Here is a 21045-nt window from a genome sequence, read left to right as displayed (position 1 = left end):
CCCCCCCCCCCCCCCGTCTTCTTGAGTCTACAGAGGAGGGTGCAGCTATATCTTTTTCTTTTCTCTCCTTTATTCTCCACATTATTTTTTGAAACTTTGGGATTGCATCAATTATGTTATAAGCTTTCTATCTTATCACCTCTGGTAGGATAATGAGAGGTCTCTTAAGAGCCTGACATCCTCACTGTCTGAGTCTGAATCTAATTAGGACCTGTGATCTCAAGGATGAGGAGGAATTATCTAGGTGAAGGGTTGTTTCAGGCAGATGCACGGCTGGCTGAGGGCTTGTAAGGAATAGAAAGAGGCTAGAAGAGGAGAAAGCCTCACCAAGTCAGCCTGCTGGGTTCAAGGGCAGATGGCCAACAAATGGTTAGCTTTTGGAGTTAGCTCTGGGTGTGGGCCAGGTTCGTGAGCATGTGATCTGCGCAATCACCCAGTGCCCCATGGTCAGAAGGGCTCCGTGCCTGGTTTCGTGCTCTGTTCTCACTATTGTGACATTGTTAATACTTTTTGAACAAGGAGCTTTGTGTTTTCTTCTTGCATTGGGTCCCACAAATTATGTAGCCTGTCCTGGTTGGGTGTGAAATTCAGCTCTGTCACTTACTAGGGAGGCAGTCTTGGGTAAATCCATTGGCCTTTCTGAGACTCAGTTTCTGCTTCATGGAGAGTATAATCTCTACCTCAAATACACTGTCACGTGGATTAAATGAGATGATGAAGTTACTGGTGCCTAGTAACTGCTTAATAAAGATTCCCTTCTGATTAGCTAAGATGGTATATCAGAATCATCAGGGGAATTTGTTATTCAAAATACATTTGCCTGCGTTCCACTCTGGAAGATCCTGACTCAGAGGTGTGGATTGGGGATGCACAGTGGTTGTGAAAGGGGTCCTTAAATGATACTGATATACACCCAAGGTTAACAAAGGTAGCCTTGAGTTTTCAGAGATCTAGCTAAGAAGCAACTTAATAGAGGAGAACAAAAGGAGAGGGGGAAGTTGATGGACTACTACTGATCCTTAACATAATGAAAAACCTGTTAAAGAAGAAAGAGGTCATCATCGGTAGCACTTCAGATGATGGTGATAGTGCTGCAATGCACTGTGGGAACTCATCCCATTATCAAGGCTCCTATAAAATGTTCTGTCGTCCATTTGGCTTGACAAGTATGCCCAGAGGAAGAGGGGCTGCGGACAAGAGAAGCCAGGGTCAAGGCCCACGTTGGGGGCCACATTTCAATTTATTTTCACTTTACTGACCTTTACACCAACCCCAATTCCTGAAAAGAAATTGCAGCTAGAGGGAGTAATTCTGAATTATTTTTATCCTGTGCAGATTTTAGGCTTTGACATTCTTCTAATGAAAAATCTGAAGCCTATACTACTTGAAGTTAATGCAAATCCCAGCATGAGAATTGAACATGAGCAAGAAGTAAGTCTTTTGAGTATCTCATTGAATATATTGCTGTACAGCTGGATGTTTCTGCTCTCATATTACTCACTTGGCTAAACAAGATTCAGCATTCCCAAATATGCACAGCAAAGTTCTGTTCGAGTCTAAATAACTCCAGTTTTATTGAGCTCTGAACATAGACTATTAATGTAAGACCTATCCGATCTGTGGAAATTTCCCAGCATGCTGTTCTTCCCATTTTTAAGATCTGGAAATGTAGAAGCAGCTGAGCCTTTCCATCAGTTTTGACATGAACTAATTAGCCTCGGGAGATGAACTAATTGAAATTCTATGAATATGATTTAGCCATGTCGACATGCTTGAATCACTAAGATAAATAGTACATTTAACAGTGGTTATATTCCTCCCCCGCCGCCCCCCCCCAAAAAAGGTATTAAAAAGACTGGAAGGAAATACACCAAATACTAGTAATAGGTTTTAGGGGGATTATGTGGATTCTTTTAATTTTCTTAACTCCTTTCGATATCTCTAAATTTTCTACAGTGAGCATGTATAATTGTAATAATCAAAAAATATACTACTATTTTTCCTCCTCATGCATTTTATTAATTTGTAAGAGGAAACTGACATTTTTTTAAGGTCATATACAGGGAGCCTTTAAAATATTCTTGTCTAGTTAACATAAGCAAACTCAACCACTGGGTACTGACAGCCACTTGATACTGAATCCCTGAGTCTCTCCACTGTAACATGGAATTCTTACCGTTCAAGCTTTCTCCAGGGGTGTTTGAAAATGTCCCCAGCCTTGTCGATGAGGAGGTGAAAGTGGCCGTGATCAGAGACACCCTGCGCCTCATGGACCCACTGAGGAAGAAAAGAGAGAACCAGTAAGTGCTTTTTGTATCATCTATTTCTATCAACACTGCTCCCCATGCCCTATGCAGCAGGTAAGTTAAGTTCTTGGAACATGTTAACGTCATTAGTGAGATTTACATATGAAATAATCAAATGAATCATTTTTTCATTTATGAATATCAGGCTCCAAACATGGTGACTCGGGAGATGGAGACTTGCCCATGAGTTTCTAGCTAGTTGTTATCTGAATCTGAAAGTCTCACTAAAAGCCCACTTCCCCCTAGTGACAGGGTCTCCTCTTGCCCACCACTGTTCACGTGGTGCTCCTCTTTGAAATCCTCAAGCAGAGGGAGAGAGTAAAACAAATCAAAAGAGGGCCCATAGGTACCATGGACATGGTGAGTAAAGATTGCTTCCTTTTTATTTTCTTCACGATGGCTGCACTCTCTGCAGTATAAACTTTTCATGTCAGCATTTGCAGAGTCAATTTATTGCCTTCTGGTGCTTCTATAATATTCACAACAGTTATAGTTCCTGTCAGTCCCACCTACCCAGTGAACGTCATATTGGGATGTTGGTGAAAGCATGCCCCCCTCCCATGGAATCACCCCTGAAATGAATGACATTTCACTTGGGTATTTTGTTTGTTTTGCTTTCCCTAAATTCCTGGCTTCCACAAAATAAGGGTTGAGTAAATATCACTGTGGTGGTTTTAGGCAGAAAAATCAAAGACAGGCATTTCAAATAGCATTCCACGTATCCCCGACAAATGAGATCGACCCAAATGCTCCCAGACAAGTAAAGCGCTTGTCAGCTATGGTTCAAGGCTGTGAGGAATGCTGACTTCCCTAAGCAAGTGGTGTTTTGCAGGTTCCTGGACTGCAGCCCCTCACCAACTGGGCTCAAGCTCAAATACTGTTAGAACCACCCTGCAGTACTGCCCTCCCCTTGGCTGCATTCTCAAATCATCTGGAGAGCTTTCAGAGACACCAGTGCAAGGCGCCCCCTCCCCCCTTCTACAGATGTTGATTTTCACTAGCCGGGGCGGGAAGCCTAGCCAGACATTTTTGAGGTTCCCTAGGCGACTCTACCATGCAGCCATGGTTGGCACCACTGCCCTGCAGGAAATGTCACTCTGATGGAGTGTTTGTCATACATACTCTGAGTCAGGCTGGGTGGTGCCTGCTTGACTGAGTTCCCCTCTACTGTGCACGTCACCGTGTGAGGTGCACACTGTCATTGTTGGCAAGACTCAGCCAAGGACAGTCACCTCTCATTTGCATGGGCCGAGCCTGCCAGATGTGGCTTTCACCCATTAGACATTTAAAGTGACAGCGTGGCAGGTCTGCCAAGTCCTCGGAGCAACTCAAACACTACGGCAGCCAGACAATGTCCATGTGTGCATGCTTGCAGCTGCGTTCTTTAGCCGTCTTTAAAGAAAAGCGGCAGATTAATGCAGCTTGGTTAGATTAATTGCAATACAACTCATTTCTCGAAAACCTATGATGAGTATCTAATGGTTATTGATCTCACCAGTAGAGATTAGGTCTTGAAAGACTGTGGTGAGATTTTGGTGGCATGGTGGTACAAGCTTTTTAAAGGTGACCTTGATTGATACATTAGGATTCTGGTTCCTTCGGTGGGTACAAGTTCAAAGGCCATTGTGTGGCCCCAGCCCTCTCAAACTCTGCCACCAAAATCATTTTTGCATTAAGTGGATCTGAACGTGATTTGCTTTCTTTTTCTTGTTCTAAGTTGTTTGCTTTACCTCCTACACCTGGCATTCGGCATAGCTCACGTGAGCTGTGGATGTGATTTTTAATAGCAGTGGGACACAGAGCCATTAGGAAGGATGGGAAAGGCATTTACAACTTATTAAGTCATAAGTGGCAGCACTTCATCTTTAATTTAAAAAGCATTGACTTTTCTTTTAATTGATAACCAGGAGCAGTTTGAACTTCAAGAACCTGACTTCAATTCTAATATAAAAATTCTTTCATCTCACCCTTTCCTTACCTACAATATTAAGGCTATATGTTAATAGCTAAATGTGATTATTTATTTATATATCCCTTAATTTCATCTTTAAAAAACAGCAATGATTGTTCATGAAAACACTTTGTAATTTGTGAGGTGTACTTCTACACAAGAGATTATTATGATCATTTTGATAACTTTTCCAGGCAGAGAAAAAGGCTGAAATTCATCTCCACTCCTTTGTGTAGAAATGTTTAGAATAGCTTGGAAAAGCACCATGTTTATAGCCACAAAAAAGGCACAGGGTTGCACTGAATCACCCGTGTCCACATCTGAGACCATGTTACTCCAACTGTAGGAAATGATGTCACATAGACTTCTCAGCTGGAAGTTACCTTTAGAAGGCAGAGCTTTTGCGTTTGCATAGGATGTGACCTAAACCCTTGAAAACAAAGGGTATGCTAGCCTTTCTCTTCAACTTGCTAGCAAAAGTTGTCCCTCAGTAGCTCCTTCTTAAGTCATTTTGTCAGCAAGACTTCTGAGGTGGGTCTTCATTTTTCTGCACAGACTGAAGGCAAAAGGGAGATAGTTGCCTGAACTGCTCAAATCTCTAAATTCCTCTGAGAAGACGCAGAGGGGGCATTAGAAGGGCCTGGTATGCATGCGTCTGTGCATCATGCATCTTCACACCCTCAGGGGCCTGTACACTGCAGTCATGTTCGTGGCGGCACTGCAATCAGTCCTCATGCCTTCTCCAGGGCGAGAACTTGCTGATATCCTTTGGCATAGTTGAAAGAGCTTTTTCTTGATCTAGAGCAGAGGTGGGCAAACTTTTTGACTCGAGGGCCACAATGGGTTCTTAAACTGGACCAAAAGCATGGATGGAGTGTTTGTGTGAACTAATATAAATTCAAAGTAAACATCATTACATAAAAGGGTACGGTCTTTTTTTTTTTTTTTTTTTTTTTTTTTAGTTTTAGTCATTTCAAACAGGCCAGATCCGGCCCGCGGGCCGTAGTTTGCCCACGGCTGATCTAGAGAGACTAAGATTCAAATTTTGACTGTGGGGATGTTGCAAAGCAGTTTTGAGCCTCAGTATACTTTTCTATAAAATGGAGATAATAACATTTAAATGAAACAATGTGCAAAATTTGTAATATATAGTAGGCCCTTAATAATGCTTCGTTTACTACCCAACAATAAAGTTATTTACTAAAACATTTTTAAAAAACACAAAAAATAATGCTTATTTCCTGTTATCTTTTCTGTATATTAAAAGTAGAATTTTGAGTTTAAAACCAATAATATATCCTAAAACTGAAGCTACTAGGTCACTTTGGCATTAATGCTGGTTGCCAATGGAAACGTCTGTTTCCAAATAGCAAGATGTAACAGGCCCAGGCATATTTATTTGTTGGGTTAGGAATAAAATCACTGTCATATGAGAACTATTTGGAACTGTGATAACATCTATATAATAAAAGCCTAAGCAACCTGTTACAGTGGAACTACCAGAACGACTGGTCACTATGATGCACACTGACCACCAGGGGGCAGACGCTCAATGCAGGAACTGTCCCCTGGTGGTCAGTGCGCTCCCACAGGGGGAGTGCAGCTCAGCCAGATGCCAGGGTCATGGCTGGTGAGCCTAGTGGCCGTGGCAAGAGCCTCTCCCGCCTCCACAGCAGTGCTAAGGAGCAGCGAGCAGGAAGACAGTAGGAGCGAGGGGTCCTGGACTGCGAGAGGGCACGGGCCAGGCCGAGGGATCCTACCAGTGGATGAATCCATGCACATATGCATATAAGATCTTTGGTTAATCTCTTCCTGCCCTCCCGCTTCCCTCTGAGATTCATCAGTCTGTTCCATATTTCCATGCCTTGGTTTCTGCTCCTGCATTGAGTGTCTGCCCCCTGGTGGTCAGTGCGCATCATAGCTACTGGCTGGTCGGCCAGTCGTGTGGGCTTTTATATAAATAAAAAATATAAATAGATAATATTCCATTATTTGGATAGACCACATTTTATATTTATTTGTCACTTGATGGGCATTTGGTGGAAGCCATCTCTTTTTCAACCAGAATGATATGTTTTCTATTTTGGCATTCTACCATAGATTTCATTTGAAGGGAAAGAAGCTTTTTTGCTACAAGAAGTTTTTAAAACCTTTGGTTTAATCTAACCCCCTTATTTTATGGATGGAAGCACAGACTATTAGAATTGGAAGGGACCTTAGAAACCATCATGCCAGTCAACTTCCTGGTTCAGGAATCTTCCTCCTAAGCATCCCTGACAGAGGAGCAGTGTCCACAAGTCGCTGGACATGGCATCCATCAGGTCTGGGGTGATGTCCTCAATCTCCAATCATTGCTCCAGGAGCTTGGCCAAGTGGCTTTGTTCTCTGATCTTGTCTATAAGATGGGATCATGGCATTTCCTGGACTGGATTGTCATGGTCATCATATGAAATGACACATGGGGGAGAGCCTTAGACAAACTCGAGTTCTTCAGGTCACCAGGTGGCCAGTCAGACTTTATAGTTATGCTTACGGTGACAGCTACGTCACCAACTATGGGGCAGCCTAACAGAATTGTGTGTATAGTGGTTCTGAATCGTACAAGATGAAACTAAGAAGGAGGTTAGTACTTGCCCCAAATCATAAAGCTGGTTAGAGGCAGAGCAGATGAGCTGTGGGTCCTCTGACTTCTACCCAGGGTTCTCTTCGCTTTGCTACAATGCTCCATTGACCTTCAGCTTCTACTTCAATTCAAAGCTAAGCTCATAAAGTAAGGGAGGGAAATCAGGAAAATCAACAGAAAATTTCTCCCCCCCCCTCACCACCCCCCCTTATTAAAAGGTATTTGGGTAGCTTGAAAAAAAATATTTTTATAATTCGATCAGAAGTAGAAGTGAATAAATTGCATTCCCTGATTATTTTAAAAACAAGATGATGCCATCAATTGATTAATTTTGGGGAGATCAGTTTACCCCCTGAAGGAGCCATTTTACTCATATTTTGCTCCTTTTCTGGAATGTAGATATTTCTGGTAACCAGATTCCTTTCTCAGGAATCATAATAAGTTAGGACCCCAGAGTAATAAAAATGAAGCCAGAGATAGGCTTGGAAGACTCTGGGGGAATTTTCTTGCTATCACGATGCCATGCAGTGCCTGGGAGCTGGGTATACACTGCTTGTCTCCTATTCAAAAGTGTATTTTTGGAACCTGCCTTATATAAGGCACAGAGGCCCCTTTCCCACAGTAACGTTTCCCCCTTCTCTCCCAGTTTCATTTACCTCCTGTCACCGTAACAACCAGGCTTATTACACAGGCAGGGCTCAGCCTGCAGGGCAGCTTTTGCCCTGATGCAGAGAGGGTTGTCCTCTGAGAGCTTCACTGGGAGCTCAGGCTCCACTTCTTGCTTTGACTCCAAGGATGGGCCCTATGCCATGTTGAGAACCAACATATTCGGTGAATCCCCACCTGAGGCCCATTCCACATGGAATCTAGGCGAGGCGAGACATTCTAAGAGAACAGAGATCAAGGAATCTCTTGGTGGCTCTGTTCTATGCCTGGTGGCTCATTTCTTCCACCAGGAACGTCCTTTCATCCATTGTCTTGTTTCAGATCCAGCTCACCCGAGGAGGATGGTAATTCTGTCCTGTCCTGGAGAGGATTGTTGAGAGCACATTAATCAGAGGTCCTCCGAGCCCAGACCTCTGCCCTTAAATTGGCAGTATGTCCCACTGAAATCCCCTACACACTAGAAGAGAGGTTTCTAAACTATCTCAACTAAATATACCTTCATACATGTCGAACATCACCTTTCTTATCAGAGAGCGTTCTTCTGGAAACACTTTTTTTCAGGAGAATGGCTTGTCCATGTGTGCACAGCTGAAATTTTGGTGAAATTCTTGGGTTTTGTTGATTCCTAAGGATTCCTTTGTGGCAAGACCCCAAGCATCTTTGAATATTTCTCCTAAGTCAAGAATCTAGTACACTGGGAGATAAATATTTGCATATCCATGTGCATTTCAGTTATACCATGTGTGCATTAGAGAAACAGGCATTGGTTATTTAGAGTTTTTATTGAGCACCTACTGTATGGCAGGGAGAAGACTATAGAAGTGAATTAGCTCATAGGCCAGTTGAGGAGGCAAGACTCACACATAAATCTCTATGATGTGGAAAGTGTGACAAAATGCCAAGGGAGGAAAATGTAGGAAAAGATTGTTTTCTGAAGAGTTAAAAAATTAAAAAAAAATAAAAAACTGACAAAGAGGAGGTGGCACTAGAGATGGATTTAAAGGACACATAGAATTGGAAGCATGAAAATGGATGGAAGGCCATCCCTGGTGAAGGAGACCAGGCACAGGGCTCTATTGGGGGAAACTGGGAATTTGAGTCAGTTGGAAAGACAGTGTATGAAGTGGATTAGTAGAGAGGAGGGACTCCTGGAAAGGGGGATGGAGACCCAGAGGCCAGAGGTGATGCCTTGAATGTCAAGCTAAGGAAACCAGAGTTTGTTTCTAATCAGGAGTACAGGAAGGATTTAAGGGTGTCCGTGAACCCCAAAACTACACAAAATTGTGTTTATGTGTGTTTTTCCTAGAGAAAAGGCCAGAAATTCAGCATAATTTCAAAAAGTTAAGAACCCAATAGTCTTGTTATCATCAGAGGCTACAGGGAACTGAAGCACTTTGCCCAAGGTTGGGTGTCCTGGCTTCAGATACGCTGTGCCCTCCTCCGAACCTCGCAAGCTCTCACGTTTTAAATGGCAGTCAGCAAACTAGAAAAATGTGCATGCACGTTTTAGTGAGAGCAGACAGGACATGACTGCTGATAGGTGCATTATGTTGTGTGCAAGACATAACACCAGACAACTCTCTTCCATGGAAAAATGTGGAAGAAGTAAGTGAGAAGTAACCAGCATGAGCTCTTTTGCATGAAGTTAGTTGAGCGGGAACTATTTCTGAGGCTTATGGGAAAGGTGGAATTTCCTGAGCTGATGTGAGTGTCTTTTCAGAAACCATTAGACAGGAGCCGAGCCCGTCTGTCCACAGGGAGCAAATGGGACAGCGGACAAGCATAAGGCTGGTCCGTCCCCGTCTGGGGAAGTGCAGTGCGGAATCCTGCGGCAGCCCTTCCAGAGCCACTCCAGGTAGTAAAGGGATAGCAAATGCGCTTGGAAACTTCCTTACGCCTTGCTCCAGTGAGCCTGAAGTGTCTGTGATTTCAGCCAGGAGCTGGCGTTGGGAAGGAGGTGGTGTGGTCTGCGCTCAGGATACCAAGGATTTGGTACCAATTCTACTTGACCTCAGGCTAGTCACTATACTTCGCTGAGCTTGGTTTTTTCATCAGAGAAACAGTGGAGGTGAGGGCTGCCCCTCTGTCTCTTTCATCAGTTGTTTCTGGAGTGCTTACCGTGCACAGCACAATAATGTGTCCACTCACCCCCAGTTCGGCCTCACGACAGCTGCATGCAGCCGGTGCCATCACTGCTCAGTTTATACTAGTAAGTGAGAACACTGAGACTTGGAGAGGCTGAGTGACACACCCAAGACCTCACTACTTAGGAGCAACAGATGGAGACATAAAGCCGGGTCTGTCTTACTCTTGCCTCGAGAGAGAATGTTTGTGAAGGTATTTAGCCCATCAGAGAGATGTGTGTCCATGAGGTGTTATCATTACCTGGTCGGGTTCCCGCCTTCCCTGTAAACTTTGGGGCACGGACTCATCTCTTTATCTGCAAGCACTGAACATGAGGAAGTGCCTGTGCCTGATTGATTATCTCTTATGAGAGGAAGTTCTGTGGCCATTTCATTTTCAATAACCTTCAAAACCAGAATGAATAAAACATAAGCTAGTGTGCAGAGAACACCAACTTAAAGCAGGATCTATGCATGAGACAAAAGAGAACAGTACCAGACAGAAAATTATTTTTGTGTGCAGTGTGCCTCCCAGGCTGGCAACATTCCGAAGTTCAGAAAAGGGCAGGGTGAGCCAAGAAGTAAGTCTGACCATATGATGTCACCAATATTAGACCTTTCCTTGGATCTACAAGAATGGCAGTTTTCATATGTTCAACCTAATAGCTGGCTTGGAGTAATCATGGCAGGCTTCTTGGAGGTGGTAAGAGGTTGCATTCGCTTGAACTTGGTTTGGCGAGAAAGTGTAAGTTTGAGGGAGGAAGGATGGAGGCAGGAAGCTGGGCCAAGGGATTAGCAGGGTTGAGGAGGTCCATGGCCGGCCGAGACCACCAACCATGCTTTCTTTCGGGTGCTTTGGGGTGGAGAGGACAGGTGCTTCTCTGTTATACACTTCTTACTACATCTTTTTTTTCTCATAGAAAAATCATATGTGCTTATTGTAGAAATGTTGAAAAGTGTATAGCATGAAATAAAGTCTCCAGCAAATTCAACCTCCAGACTTAAACTTGATTAATGCTTTAGTTCATAAAAACAGTAAATTTTTCTTCTCTCTATATTGTTTTAGAGTTGGGGCCATGCTATATAATTTTTTATGCTGTTTTAGTTTCTTTCCATTGTGTGTACGTGTGTGTGTGTGTGTGTGTGTGTGTGTGAGACAGTAATTTTCCCTTTTGATTAACAACTCTAAACATCATTTTCATCAGTGGCTGGGGCAGAGTCTGTCTCCGTGTTGGTGATGCTTCATTTATGTCCAGCATCTTGTGCTTAAAGCTCTGTGTGCAATTTGAATGTTGTCTTAGGATGGAGAGAGCCCCTGGGAAGTAGGCTTGGAGATCCGCCCGGGTTTTTAGTGCACAGGGGTGAGCAGAGTGACTTAGAGAAGGGGCCCCAGAGTCAGAGGCCTCATGGTGAATCCTGGCACTGCCATTACAGCTGTAAATGGTACGGTTTGCTCCCTTCTCTGAGCTTTGGTTCCTTCATCCATAAAAGGGAGTTTGCAGTGGGATGTTTTAAACCCGCAGAGCAATGAGGAGTTCTTAAACTGGAGGAAGGGGAAAATGTTACTCCTAAGAGCCTTTGCCATGGGAAATGTCCCATCTGAATGCATTTAATTAAATGAAAAAATGTATACAACCTGGCAGCTTTTTGTTTTAAGGAAAAAAGAATGCGAGGGAAGAGCTAGTGAAGTCAGTGGGAAGGGAGCCCCAACAGTGACAGGTTCATCTTTGGCTGTGGGGACGGGTTTGCTTTCCCGCTAATTATCTGCTAGATTAAAAGGAAAGAAAGATAAAAATTAAAGCCAGTCTTAGTGATCATTTGAAAGCTCTTGGTTATCACACCAAATTATTCTCCAGCTGCTTTCTTTCCTTTTCTTGTTACACAGTTTCCTTTTTTTCCCCTCTTCCCTTTAAGCAGCATCACAGAGGCTGGCAACTCTCACCACAGAGGCTAATGTGAGGGTGGGAAGAGGGTGGAATCTGCACAGTTCAGCACAGAAGGATCCACCCCTAGCTCGTCCGAGCTGCGAGCTCATCACAGTGAGAATCAGCAGCACTCCCTGTCCAGCTGGGGATGGGCTTCAGGGTGTGCATTTCCTGTCAAGGTGGGTGTCTCCACTTGCTTAGAGAGGATGGCTTTCTTCCTCCAGACTCCATGCCTCTGCAGCCCCGGGGTCAGCCTGGAGGACCTGCTAGCACGTGCCTGAGTGAGTGCCGGCCTGCATGCGCGAAGGAATGAGTGTTGTGGGCCTTGTGCTGGTGGCGAGGTCAGGATGCAGTGGCAGCACCAGCAGCGAGGGAAGGGCGGAGACAGTGAGAGGGGGCTAGGCAGGGAAAACAAGTCCTCCTGAGAGCCACAAGGCAAGATAGACATGGGACCTCAAGGCACAGAAAAAACTCTAATGGGGTGGTTCACAAAAGCTCTGAGCTGGAAACAATCTAACTGTCCATCAACAGAAAAATACATGCATCATGGGCATTCACTCACTGGAATACTGTATGCCAATAGAAATGCACAAACTGTAGCTCCTTGTGCTGATATTAGTGTTGAGCAGAAGAGGCAGGTCATGGAAGAATAGCTACAGCATGGTTCCAATGAAATAAAACTCAGAACAGGCTACACTAAACTTTATTTTATGGAGATGCAACCGTAATGGCGAAAGTATGAAGAAAAGCAAGAACAATGAATGATCAGAGAGTTTACGGCGGTGACTTTTAGGCAGGGCTGGGGAGAGGCAGATGTACCCTGCGGAAGCATATGGGCAGTTGGGATCCTGGCTCTGCTCTGGTGCCTACCTGGGACAGCTGCATAACTGTTAGTCTATTTTCTACACTTCAGGTATGAGTGACCTATCACAATTTTACAGGTAAAGGAAAGCAGTCCAGACTGGTAGGATGGTAGAGAGTAAGCAGGGAGGGTCAGGCCAGGAATTTAGCTTTTTTCATCCTAAAAGCAATTGACACATTTTAAATAGCAAGGCAAGATGAGATTTGTGTTTTAAAAAGATCACTTTGGCTGTAGCATGAAAACCAAGCTGGAGCGAAGCGAGGATGTGTGTGGGGGCAGCAAAGAGTTTTGAGAGATGGTGGTTGTGTGCATTAGATGGCAGGGATGGAGAGAGACATCACCTTCAAGAGGTATTTAGGAGGATGAGTGATAGGACTTGATGATGAATTGGATGTGAGAGATGAGGGTAGAGGAAGAGTCAGGGAAGGGACTGGTTTAACAGCTGGGTGCTGTTGGTGCCAGGGAGCAGCTTTGTGGGGGGAGGGAGAGCACGATGCCGGATTGGAGACTTCCACGTGGTCTACTAGTTAGTTGGGTATATGAGCCAGGGGGGCAGGAAGAAGGGGGAGTCCCATTATGGGAATAAATGTTTCCTAAAGTAGATCAAGGCATTCACCTGGGCAAAGCAGACACCATGTCATCCAGGCATCTAGGGGAAACTGGCGAAGTGGAGTGAACTGAGGAGGTCTAGGTGGAGATCCTGACTCTGCCCCTCTTTCTGGCAGATTCTTCAGCTCTTCCCAGCATTGACTCTGGGCAGCATGCTCATGGGCTCACCCGCTTGCTGGGCACAGAACCATCCCGCACTCTAGGCACCTTTTGCTTATCATCATGCTGTTTTAATGTAGTTTTAGGCTCTCAGAGCTGTGCGGGTGCCTCGGCGTCCTTCACAAGCACCTGGCCCTGTGTCCTGGCAAGAGGAGTGATGGAGGAACTAAGCTCTTGGCGCAGGTGGGGAGGGTTTCTCTGCTGCACCTGCTTCGGGGGGCTTCCCCGATCAGCCTCCTCTTCTGCGCATTAGCATCATTGCCATGGTCACCCCACAGCTGTACAGTGCTCTGCAGCTCAGGGAGTCATTTCACAGCCAGTGACCTAGAATCATACTCATCCAGCGATGCACACGAGGCAGGTGGAGTCATTATTCCCATTTTACAGGCAAGGACGCGTGACAGCCACAGGCTTGGGGTTTAGGAGAGGACATTGCCAACAATGGGAACGTTTACCCACGTGTGCAAATCTAGCCGAGGCCTCTGATAGGTTGTACTTGTGCCGCCATGACCTCTCTGAGGTGCTGTGAGGGACAGTGACTGGAATCTGTCCTCAGAGGCCCGATTAGAAAGTGGGCTGGACATCCTCCACTAGGAGGAAAAGGTGAGGAGAATAAAAGACCCCAGAGGATTTTTGCCATTTTTAGTTTGAAAGGTTGTTGTGTGAGGAGGGGATAAAGCTCTGCAGCCTCCAATGGGCAGAACAAGGAAACATGGCTGAAATTTGCAGAGAGATTTAAGCTCAAAGAAAGGAGAAAAAAGCAAGTTACTTTGCCTGAAATATTACAGATTGGATCAAAGGAGTAGTGAGTTCACGTAGCTGGAAGTATTTAAGACGAAACTAAATGGCCACATGTAGGGAAGGTGCGCCAGCTCTGGAATCAAACAGACACGGGTTCAGTTCCTGGTCCTGAGATGGTGGGCCAGTCACCTAACCTCCCCGAGTCCCAGTTTCCTCACCCGCATGGCGGGATAAAGGTGCAGGTGGGCTGTGAGCATCCAGCAGGGGACCAAAGCAGACCACCAGGTGCGCTAACTCCACAGTGTCTCTTGAGTTCCTATTAGTGTCATGACATCTGTCATCTGGTTTAATTGTCACCAGGTTGCATGTGCAGGCCTGCCCCTCGCATCTGTGGGGCCTGAGAAGAGCACACATTGAGGTCCCAGCCTCCTGCCAGCCCTCATTCTCTCCCCACTCCCAACACCATCCACCACTGCATAGGGTGGGGAGGTTCCCCAGTTCACACACCTAACCCGGTGGGCACTGCTCCTCAGGTATTGGGTCGGGGGGCAGGGGCGTGGGGGGTAGACCTGAAGCACCATTTCTCCTTAGGAAGATGGACTCCAGCCATTGAGGAGGGGACTTACAGGGTACTGGGTGCCCAGAGAGCATGGGACACAGTCGTCGTGTGGGCATGTCCCTTAGCCTCCAGGGCTGCTTGGTCCATGGGAGGGGGGGCTGCCAGACTTGGGCTGAAGCAGGACTCTTTCAGTGCAGAACCCCAGGCAGGGGCTGGTAGCCAAGTCTACGTAGACAAGAATTTTCTGCAAGATTCTCAAGTGGTGCTCAGTTATCTTGGGTATGCTGGGCATGAGCAGGCTGAGAGGAAAGGGACAAAGCCAGGAAGTGGGGAGAGAGCAGGGAGCTGGGATGGGGCGGGACAGAGCCAGCAGCCAAACTGTAATCTAGATCAGGGATTTTATTTCCAAGACGGTGGCGGAACTGCATGGGCAGGGTGTTGCCCTTAGAGTCTGTGGGCGGAATCAGGGAGCCTCCTGATTCTGGGCTGTCCAGACAATGGGAGGGAGATCTGAGAGCACAGGAGGCTCCCCCGGGAGTGGGGCTGGAGCTGGGGTTGGGGAGAAAGTGGCAAGGACCAGGCCTCAGCTGTCTAGCCTGGAGTTTCAGATGGAACTGCAGTCCTCTAAGCACAGCCAGCATGGCGGCCAGATGGCACAGCTGGCATCACACTCTGGGTCTGAGTCAGCAAGACCACCGCAAAGCCCCTTCAACGGGTTCTTTGGCATCTGCTAACTTACCCCTGCTGAGGCCAGCACAGGCCCTGGGCTGGATGGAGGCAGAGTCCTTGGATATACTAGTAGGGTCTTAGAGCCTGCAGCTAAGGAGGGGCCGACAGAAGAGGCTGTGCAGACTGTAGAGGGACAGCTCCCAAACTTTAGAGGGGGGTTAGAATCACCGGGGTGGGGGAGGGGGTGTCGTTGCTAAACCCAGATTGCTGAGTACCACCCACAGTTTCGATTTGTTTGCATGTCTAACATGGTCCCAGGTGATAAGGATGCTGCTGGTCCAGGCACAACATGGCACTGAGAACCACTTGCCTGCCAGCCCCCGGTCCTTTGTTCCAAACCACTTGAGTACCCAGCCCCTTGGGCCCTGGGGAGCTTGGCACTGAGCTCTCACTGGGATTGTCAGGACTCATCCTTATGCGAAAGAGATGTCCAATGCCCCTGGTGAAGGAGGCACTGGAGACGGTTTGTCAATAACACAAAGAACAAGATGCCCCAGTTTTCTATAATTCTACTCATATGCTGCATATGACCACAGAACTGAAAACACAGGGCCGCTTCATAAATTCACGTTCCTGTGAATGTGTTTCCTTTTCCTGCCTTTCTGTGCGAGTTTCTTAAGACAAGTGAAATATTAAGTGATTGTAAAATCTAACCTTTAAGGCACAACCGAACCCTTACAACACACTTCTTCTAATGAGGGGAAATGTTGTAGATATTTCCGTCTCTTCTAGCTGGTTTGCAGGCAAAGTCCTTGACGCATCCTTAATTTTGACTCAGCCTTTCTCTACAACAGAACAAGTGGTGGAGAAAATTTTTTCTCTAGGCAACAGCAACATTTCTGTCTCATTTGTTTGGTTTTCCGCTGGAATGACAGCTTGCGGGGTTGCTAATTTGAACGTAGGTCCTTCTAGGAATGCAGTGTTTATGATCAGTAAATACATCAGGTTGCAGATTTTAGCCATTTAATTGCTGAAAATGGGAATGTGTTCTTGTTATGAATATTTAAAAATGAACAACAGGCAAATTGTATTTTACTCCCAAATTTCACTGTAGTTCTGAACCAGTTTCCATTTCAGCATCATCTGATTACCCGATGCTGTGAGCAATATTTTTCTTCAGGGAATTTGGTAGCGGGGTTACTTTGTTCCAAACCACAGACAAGGCATTTACAGGGAACAGGTCATCTTAGCACCATTTCGTTCATCCTCACCTTCATAAATACCCTCGCTGGAAATGGAACTTGAACCAGTACTTTTTATAAATGAGCATGTAGCACCGTGTAATGGAAAAGACAAAAGGTTCTAGAATTCAATGGGTTTGAATCTTGACTTTTCTACTTGTTCAGTGTTGGGCGGGGCAGGTACTTAACTTCTCTAAGTCTCTGTTTCTTCATCTATAAAATGTGATAATAGTAATAACTGCTTAGGATTGTTGTGATCATTACATGAATTAAAGTACTTAAATGCATAGCATAATGACTAGACATGCTAACTTTTTAATAAGTAGTAGATACTTTATAATTAAAATTCTTCCTGTGATTATACAAAGTGCTTCTCACAGTGCTGAGCACACAGGAGTTCAATAAGTGGTAATTACTATTACTATTATCAATATCATCATAATTCTTATTGCTGGACACATTAGATATGCAGTTTCCACCATGCAAAAATATGTTTTATTTTTAAAGATATTTGATCCAATGGGAATTTATATGAGCAAATTGACAGCTTAGTAAAGTTTAGTAAGGTTGAAGTAAATGAATGATGCTCATGTTAATATTTTAATGAAAATAATCCCTCATGCAAAACATTTGCTCAGTTTGTGCCTCAAATTAAAAACGGGTTTTGTAGATTTTCAAGAGCTCCTCTGTTGCACCACGGGTTACGGTCTATCCATGGAAAGGCAGCTCTGACCAGGGAAGATGCCCTAGGCTAGAAGTCAGGGTCCTGGGATGAATGTCAGCCCCACAGCCACCTCGGCATTTGACTTTGGACAAGCCCCCACACTTCAGGCTGTGGTTTGTTCATCTCTAGAGTCAGCTATGGTGGGGAAAATGCTGGGAGCCCCTAAGTGCATGTGATTTATTCCCTTTAAAAAGAGAGAGATGAAAAATTTTTTAAAGAAGATTTTATCCCTTAAAAACCCTTAGACTCTGCACATTTTGCCAGTTGCTTTAAACCTCCAGGTAGTAGGTGCCAGGTATTTGCGGCAGGCTTAATTGGAAGTTGTGTTCTTCATCTGCAGTGTGCGCGTTCACACTGGACGTGCTTCTGACAGCTCTCGCCGTCCGGCCTCCTGCTTCCCACCCGAATGAGTTGCCTCTCCACGGCATTCAGAACACTCTAGTCCTGGTCACGAACGTTAATTAGTCTGAAGAAGAGAAACAGGATTGTGCTTCTAAAAATAGTTCTGATACAGTAGGCCACTTTTTTAATAATCTTAGTGCTTCATGAGGGTGACATCATGACGCTTTGCATTTATTCTCTGCCCAAGTTCATTGCTAGCATCTTTGAAATTGGCGAACTGGTGCTTGTAACCAGGGGATGGAGTGGTGCTTGTCTCTGTGCTTAGCTATTGCACATGTGGTCCAGCATCTCCCATGGTTTGAATCTCAGCACTTACTCTACCAATTATTTGCCGGAAATCTTTCCTCTGGTCTTGGAAGCCTGTTCGCTTGGCCTGTCATAGGGTAATAGTTTGGAAGCATGAGGTCAGAGAAACAGACAGGTCGGTATCACTACAGGCAACACAATATAAGAAAAGGAAGGAACGCTGCTGTGGGAGACCTGAGTCCTAGTCTTGGCTCTGCCGCTGGCTTGCTTCACTCCCACATGCTGTAGGCCAGGCACTGCGCTGGGACCGGTGGGTGTGAAGCTAATTCGCGTGGCTCTTCTGCCCAGCTCCATCACCTGGGCTCCATCTCCTCACGGAGGGCCGTGGGCTGGACTGCTGAGAGCCCTTTCTGTTCAGACATTCTGTATTGGTAGGAATAGTGATCAATCTCGGGCTTGTTATTTAGTAGGCATTTTGGGAGAACTCTGGCAGCAGGCAAATCTCAGGAGTTGCAAATTATAGATGGCTCAGTTCTTTTAGCTTGGTTTTACCCCCATAAGGTTTGTTGTTGGCTTGTGTGGGGGGGTGTAGGAGGGAGAGTGATCTGCATAAACTGGTTCTTGGCTCCTTCTTAGTAATTGGGAAAATTGCTTTCAGATTAAGATCTCAGGGTGGGTAGGGTACGCCCCTGCACTCGGCTTGATTTAGGATGCAGTCATTTGAAGTTGTGCTTTATCTTTTAGTTTGTTTTACATTTGAGTTGTTTTGACGCTGTCCCTGAACTCTCCCATTTTTCTCCTCCTTAAACTATGTGTCCTAATCTGAACTCAAGGAATTAGGTTCCTATAGGGTAAGAATGTTTGGGGCCACTTATCACGTATTTGCTGATGTTTAAGCTCTCTCTTCTTTAAGAAAGAGCCATGCCTGCCTCGAGGTTTATCTGTGCAGTGGGGATCGGAATGGACACTCTCTGAAGGAGGCCCAATCCGCAGCCCCCTTCTCCCACCTACATTGTGAATTACTGGAGAATAAGATGCAGGACTACAGAGGAGAAGGGCCCAAATATACCTCCATTGTGGAAATGGCGATGCTGGAGAATGTCCTCCGTCTGTGGGCAAATGAGCCTCCAGGTGATGAACCCAGAGAGACTCCTGCAGGCAGCAGCGCTTCCCCCACTCCCGGCAGGACTGTGGGATCCGGAGCCAGGTCTGGTGCACAGCAGAAGAGGAAGAGAAGAAGGGCTGAGCATTTTCACCCATTTCCTCCCTCCAAGCTCATAAAAAAAGACATTTTATTTCCTCAAGGGTAGAGCGAGGGTGGGGCAAAAAAAAGCCCAAAATATTCTCCTAAGTGGGTCCTGACCCTGGATGAAAAATCAAGGATCGGGAAACAGTGCCTTCCCCCAAAACAGCCACACTCACCTCACAGGAAGCAGATGTGCAGGAGTTAAAAGGAGAAGCTTTGGAGCCTGATAGACCCGGGTTCAAATCCTAGTCTCCACTTACGGAGTGTGATCCCCGATGAAGGCCTCCGCCTGGCTAAGCCTCACCTGTGAAACAGCAGTCGCAATCAGGCGTTGGGAACGCGCGAGATCATCCATAGAATGCCAGGCACATGACAAATGCTCAGTAAAGCAGAGAAAGTCAAATTCGATACGATAGAAATGTTCTTTGTAAGTTACACAATTTCTATAACTGAAGAAGTATTGCTATGCCTGGTGGTGGGATTAATGTAATATAATGTCACATCCTACTTGCTATGCAACACTGTTAGTGCCCCCGATGTAGCTTATTTAAATAGGCTGGGGGTACCCCGTGGCTTGTGCGCATCTCTTTTCTATCAGCTTTTTGCACAGAAGGTCCACAAGCCAGAAGGAAGGAAGAAATTAAATTAATGAGAAACTTCCATGCATCAGCATGACCATTCCTCTGATTCCAGCTATTTTTGTAGACTCTCCTGAAAGCTGTCGTGTAATTCTGTAGCGGCCATTAGAAAGTATTCACTCCATTTAATTTATGCTGAAAAATCATTAGTGGGAATTTGACACAGGCCTGGCATGTTCACAAGCCGATACTCAGCTGTCAGGCTTCAAGGGACAGCTCCATTTGCCAGAGGCACCCTTGAAAGGGGGGGAGAGGGAGGAAGGGAGAGGGAGAAGAAGAAGAGAGGGAGGGAGAGAGAGAGGGAAGGAGAGTTGAAGGATGAGAGAGAGAGAGGGAGAGGGAGAGAGGAAGAGAAATGGGGGTGGGATGTGGTTGTGTTTTCTCTCTGCCGCCTCTTTGTCCTCTGTCGTCATCTGCAACATCACCCTTGTCCAGTGTTACCGCGGCCAGCTATTTTCTTGGCTAGTTTGTACCACAGCCCTAGGAGGTCTTATTATCTGCATTTTACTCTTACAAAGTCTGCCCACTGACCTGGGCAGAGTCCAGTTTGGGAGCAGGTTTGGATCATTCCAGTGCCTTGGTCTCTTCCTTGGGAGGAACCTTGATGGCAAACTCTCAAAGGCTGGAGGAGGCTCGTGTGTGTCATTGTGGCTTCCATGTCACAGTCATTTGTCATGAACCAACAGAGCAACCCTTTCCTTGGCAACTATTATATCCTCGCCTCAATTTTCTCATTTGCAATATGGGGGTAATGGTAGCTGCTTCACAAGGCTCTAGAGCAGCAGTTCTCAACCTGTGGGTCACGACCCCTTTGGCGGTCGAAGGACCCTTTCACAGGGGTCGCCTAAGACCATCCTGCATATCAGATATTTACATTATGATTCATAACAGTAGCAACATTACAGTTATGAAGTAGCAACAAAAATAATTTTATGGTTGGGTCACAACATGAGGAACTGTATTTAAAGGGCCAGAAGGTTGAGAACCACTGCTCTAGAGGATTAAATGAGATAATGTACCTAAGGGCCGGGGATAGGGCTTGACATGTAATAGTTATTCAATAAATGTCAGTGCTGGTACCATACATGAAAGCTCATATCTGTCTGGCTCATGCCTGGTTGTAAAAATAGGCACTCAGTAAGCAGTGGTTTCCTTTATTCCTTTTCCATTTACAATCTTCTTTCTTCAACCCCTAAAAGCACTGGCCAGCACATCTAGGCTTATAGCTATGGAGCCGTGCTGGTGAGGAGCCATGCTGTGAGGGAAGAATGCGGCTCAGAGCCGCTGGAACCCCAGATCACAGAGGGTGGGTCACTTCTGTTAGTCTCTCCTATGCTTCCTCAACAGGCGGCTCC

The 21045-nt window shown here is 45.7% G+C and overlaps 1 protein-coding gene across 3 annotated transcripts in view; it reads left to right on the top strand.

Annotated features, from left to right (window-relative positions):
- TTLL11 (tubulin tyrosine ligase like11) overlaps nt 1-21045 on the top strand; it is a 148802-nt gene that overhangs the window by 44733 nt on the left and 83024 nt on the right. For all 3 annotated transcript variants that reach the window (XM_015570647.1, XM_015570646.1, XM_015570648.1), the window contains 2 exons: nt 1336-1431; nt 2185-2300. In XM_015570647.1, the coding sequence (XP_015426133.1) occupies nt 1336-1431; nt 2185-2300 (212 nt within the window). The remainder of the gene's footprint in view (nt 1-1335; nt 1432-2184; nt 2301-21045) is intronic.

This window comes from Myotis davidii, unplaced genomic scaffold (assembly GCF_000327345.1).
Source record: "Myotis davidii unplaced genomic scaffold, ASM32734v1 scaffold964, whole genome shotgun sequence".
Classification (NCBI taxonomy): Eukaryota; Metazoa; Chordata; class Mammalia; order Chiroptera; family Vespertilionidae; genus Myotis; species Myotis davidii.
The sequence above is the reverse complement of the archived record's forward strand: the minus strand, read 5'-3'. Positions and strand labels throughout refer to the sequence as shown.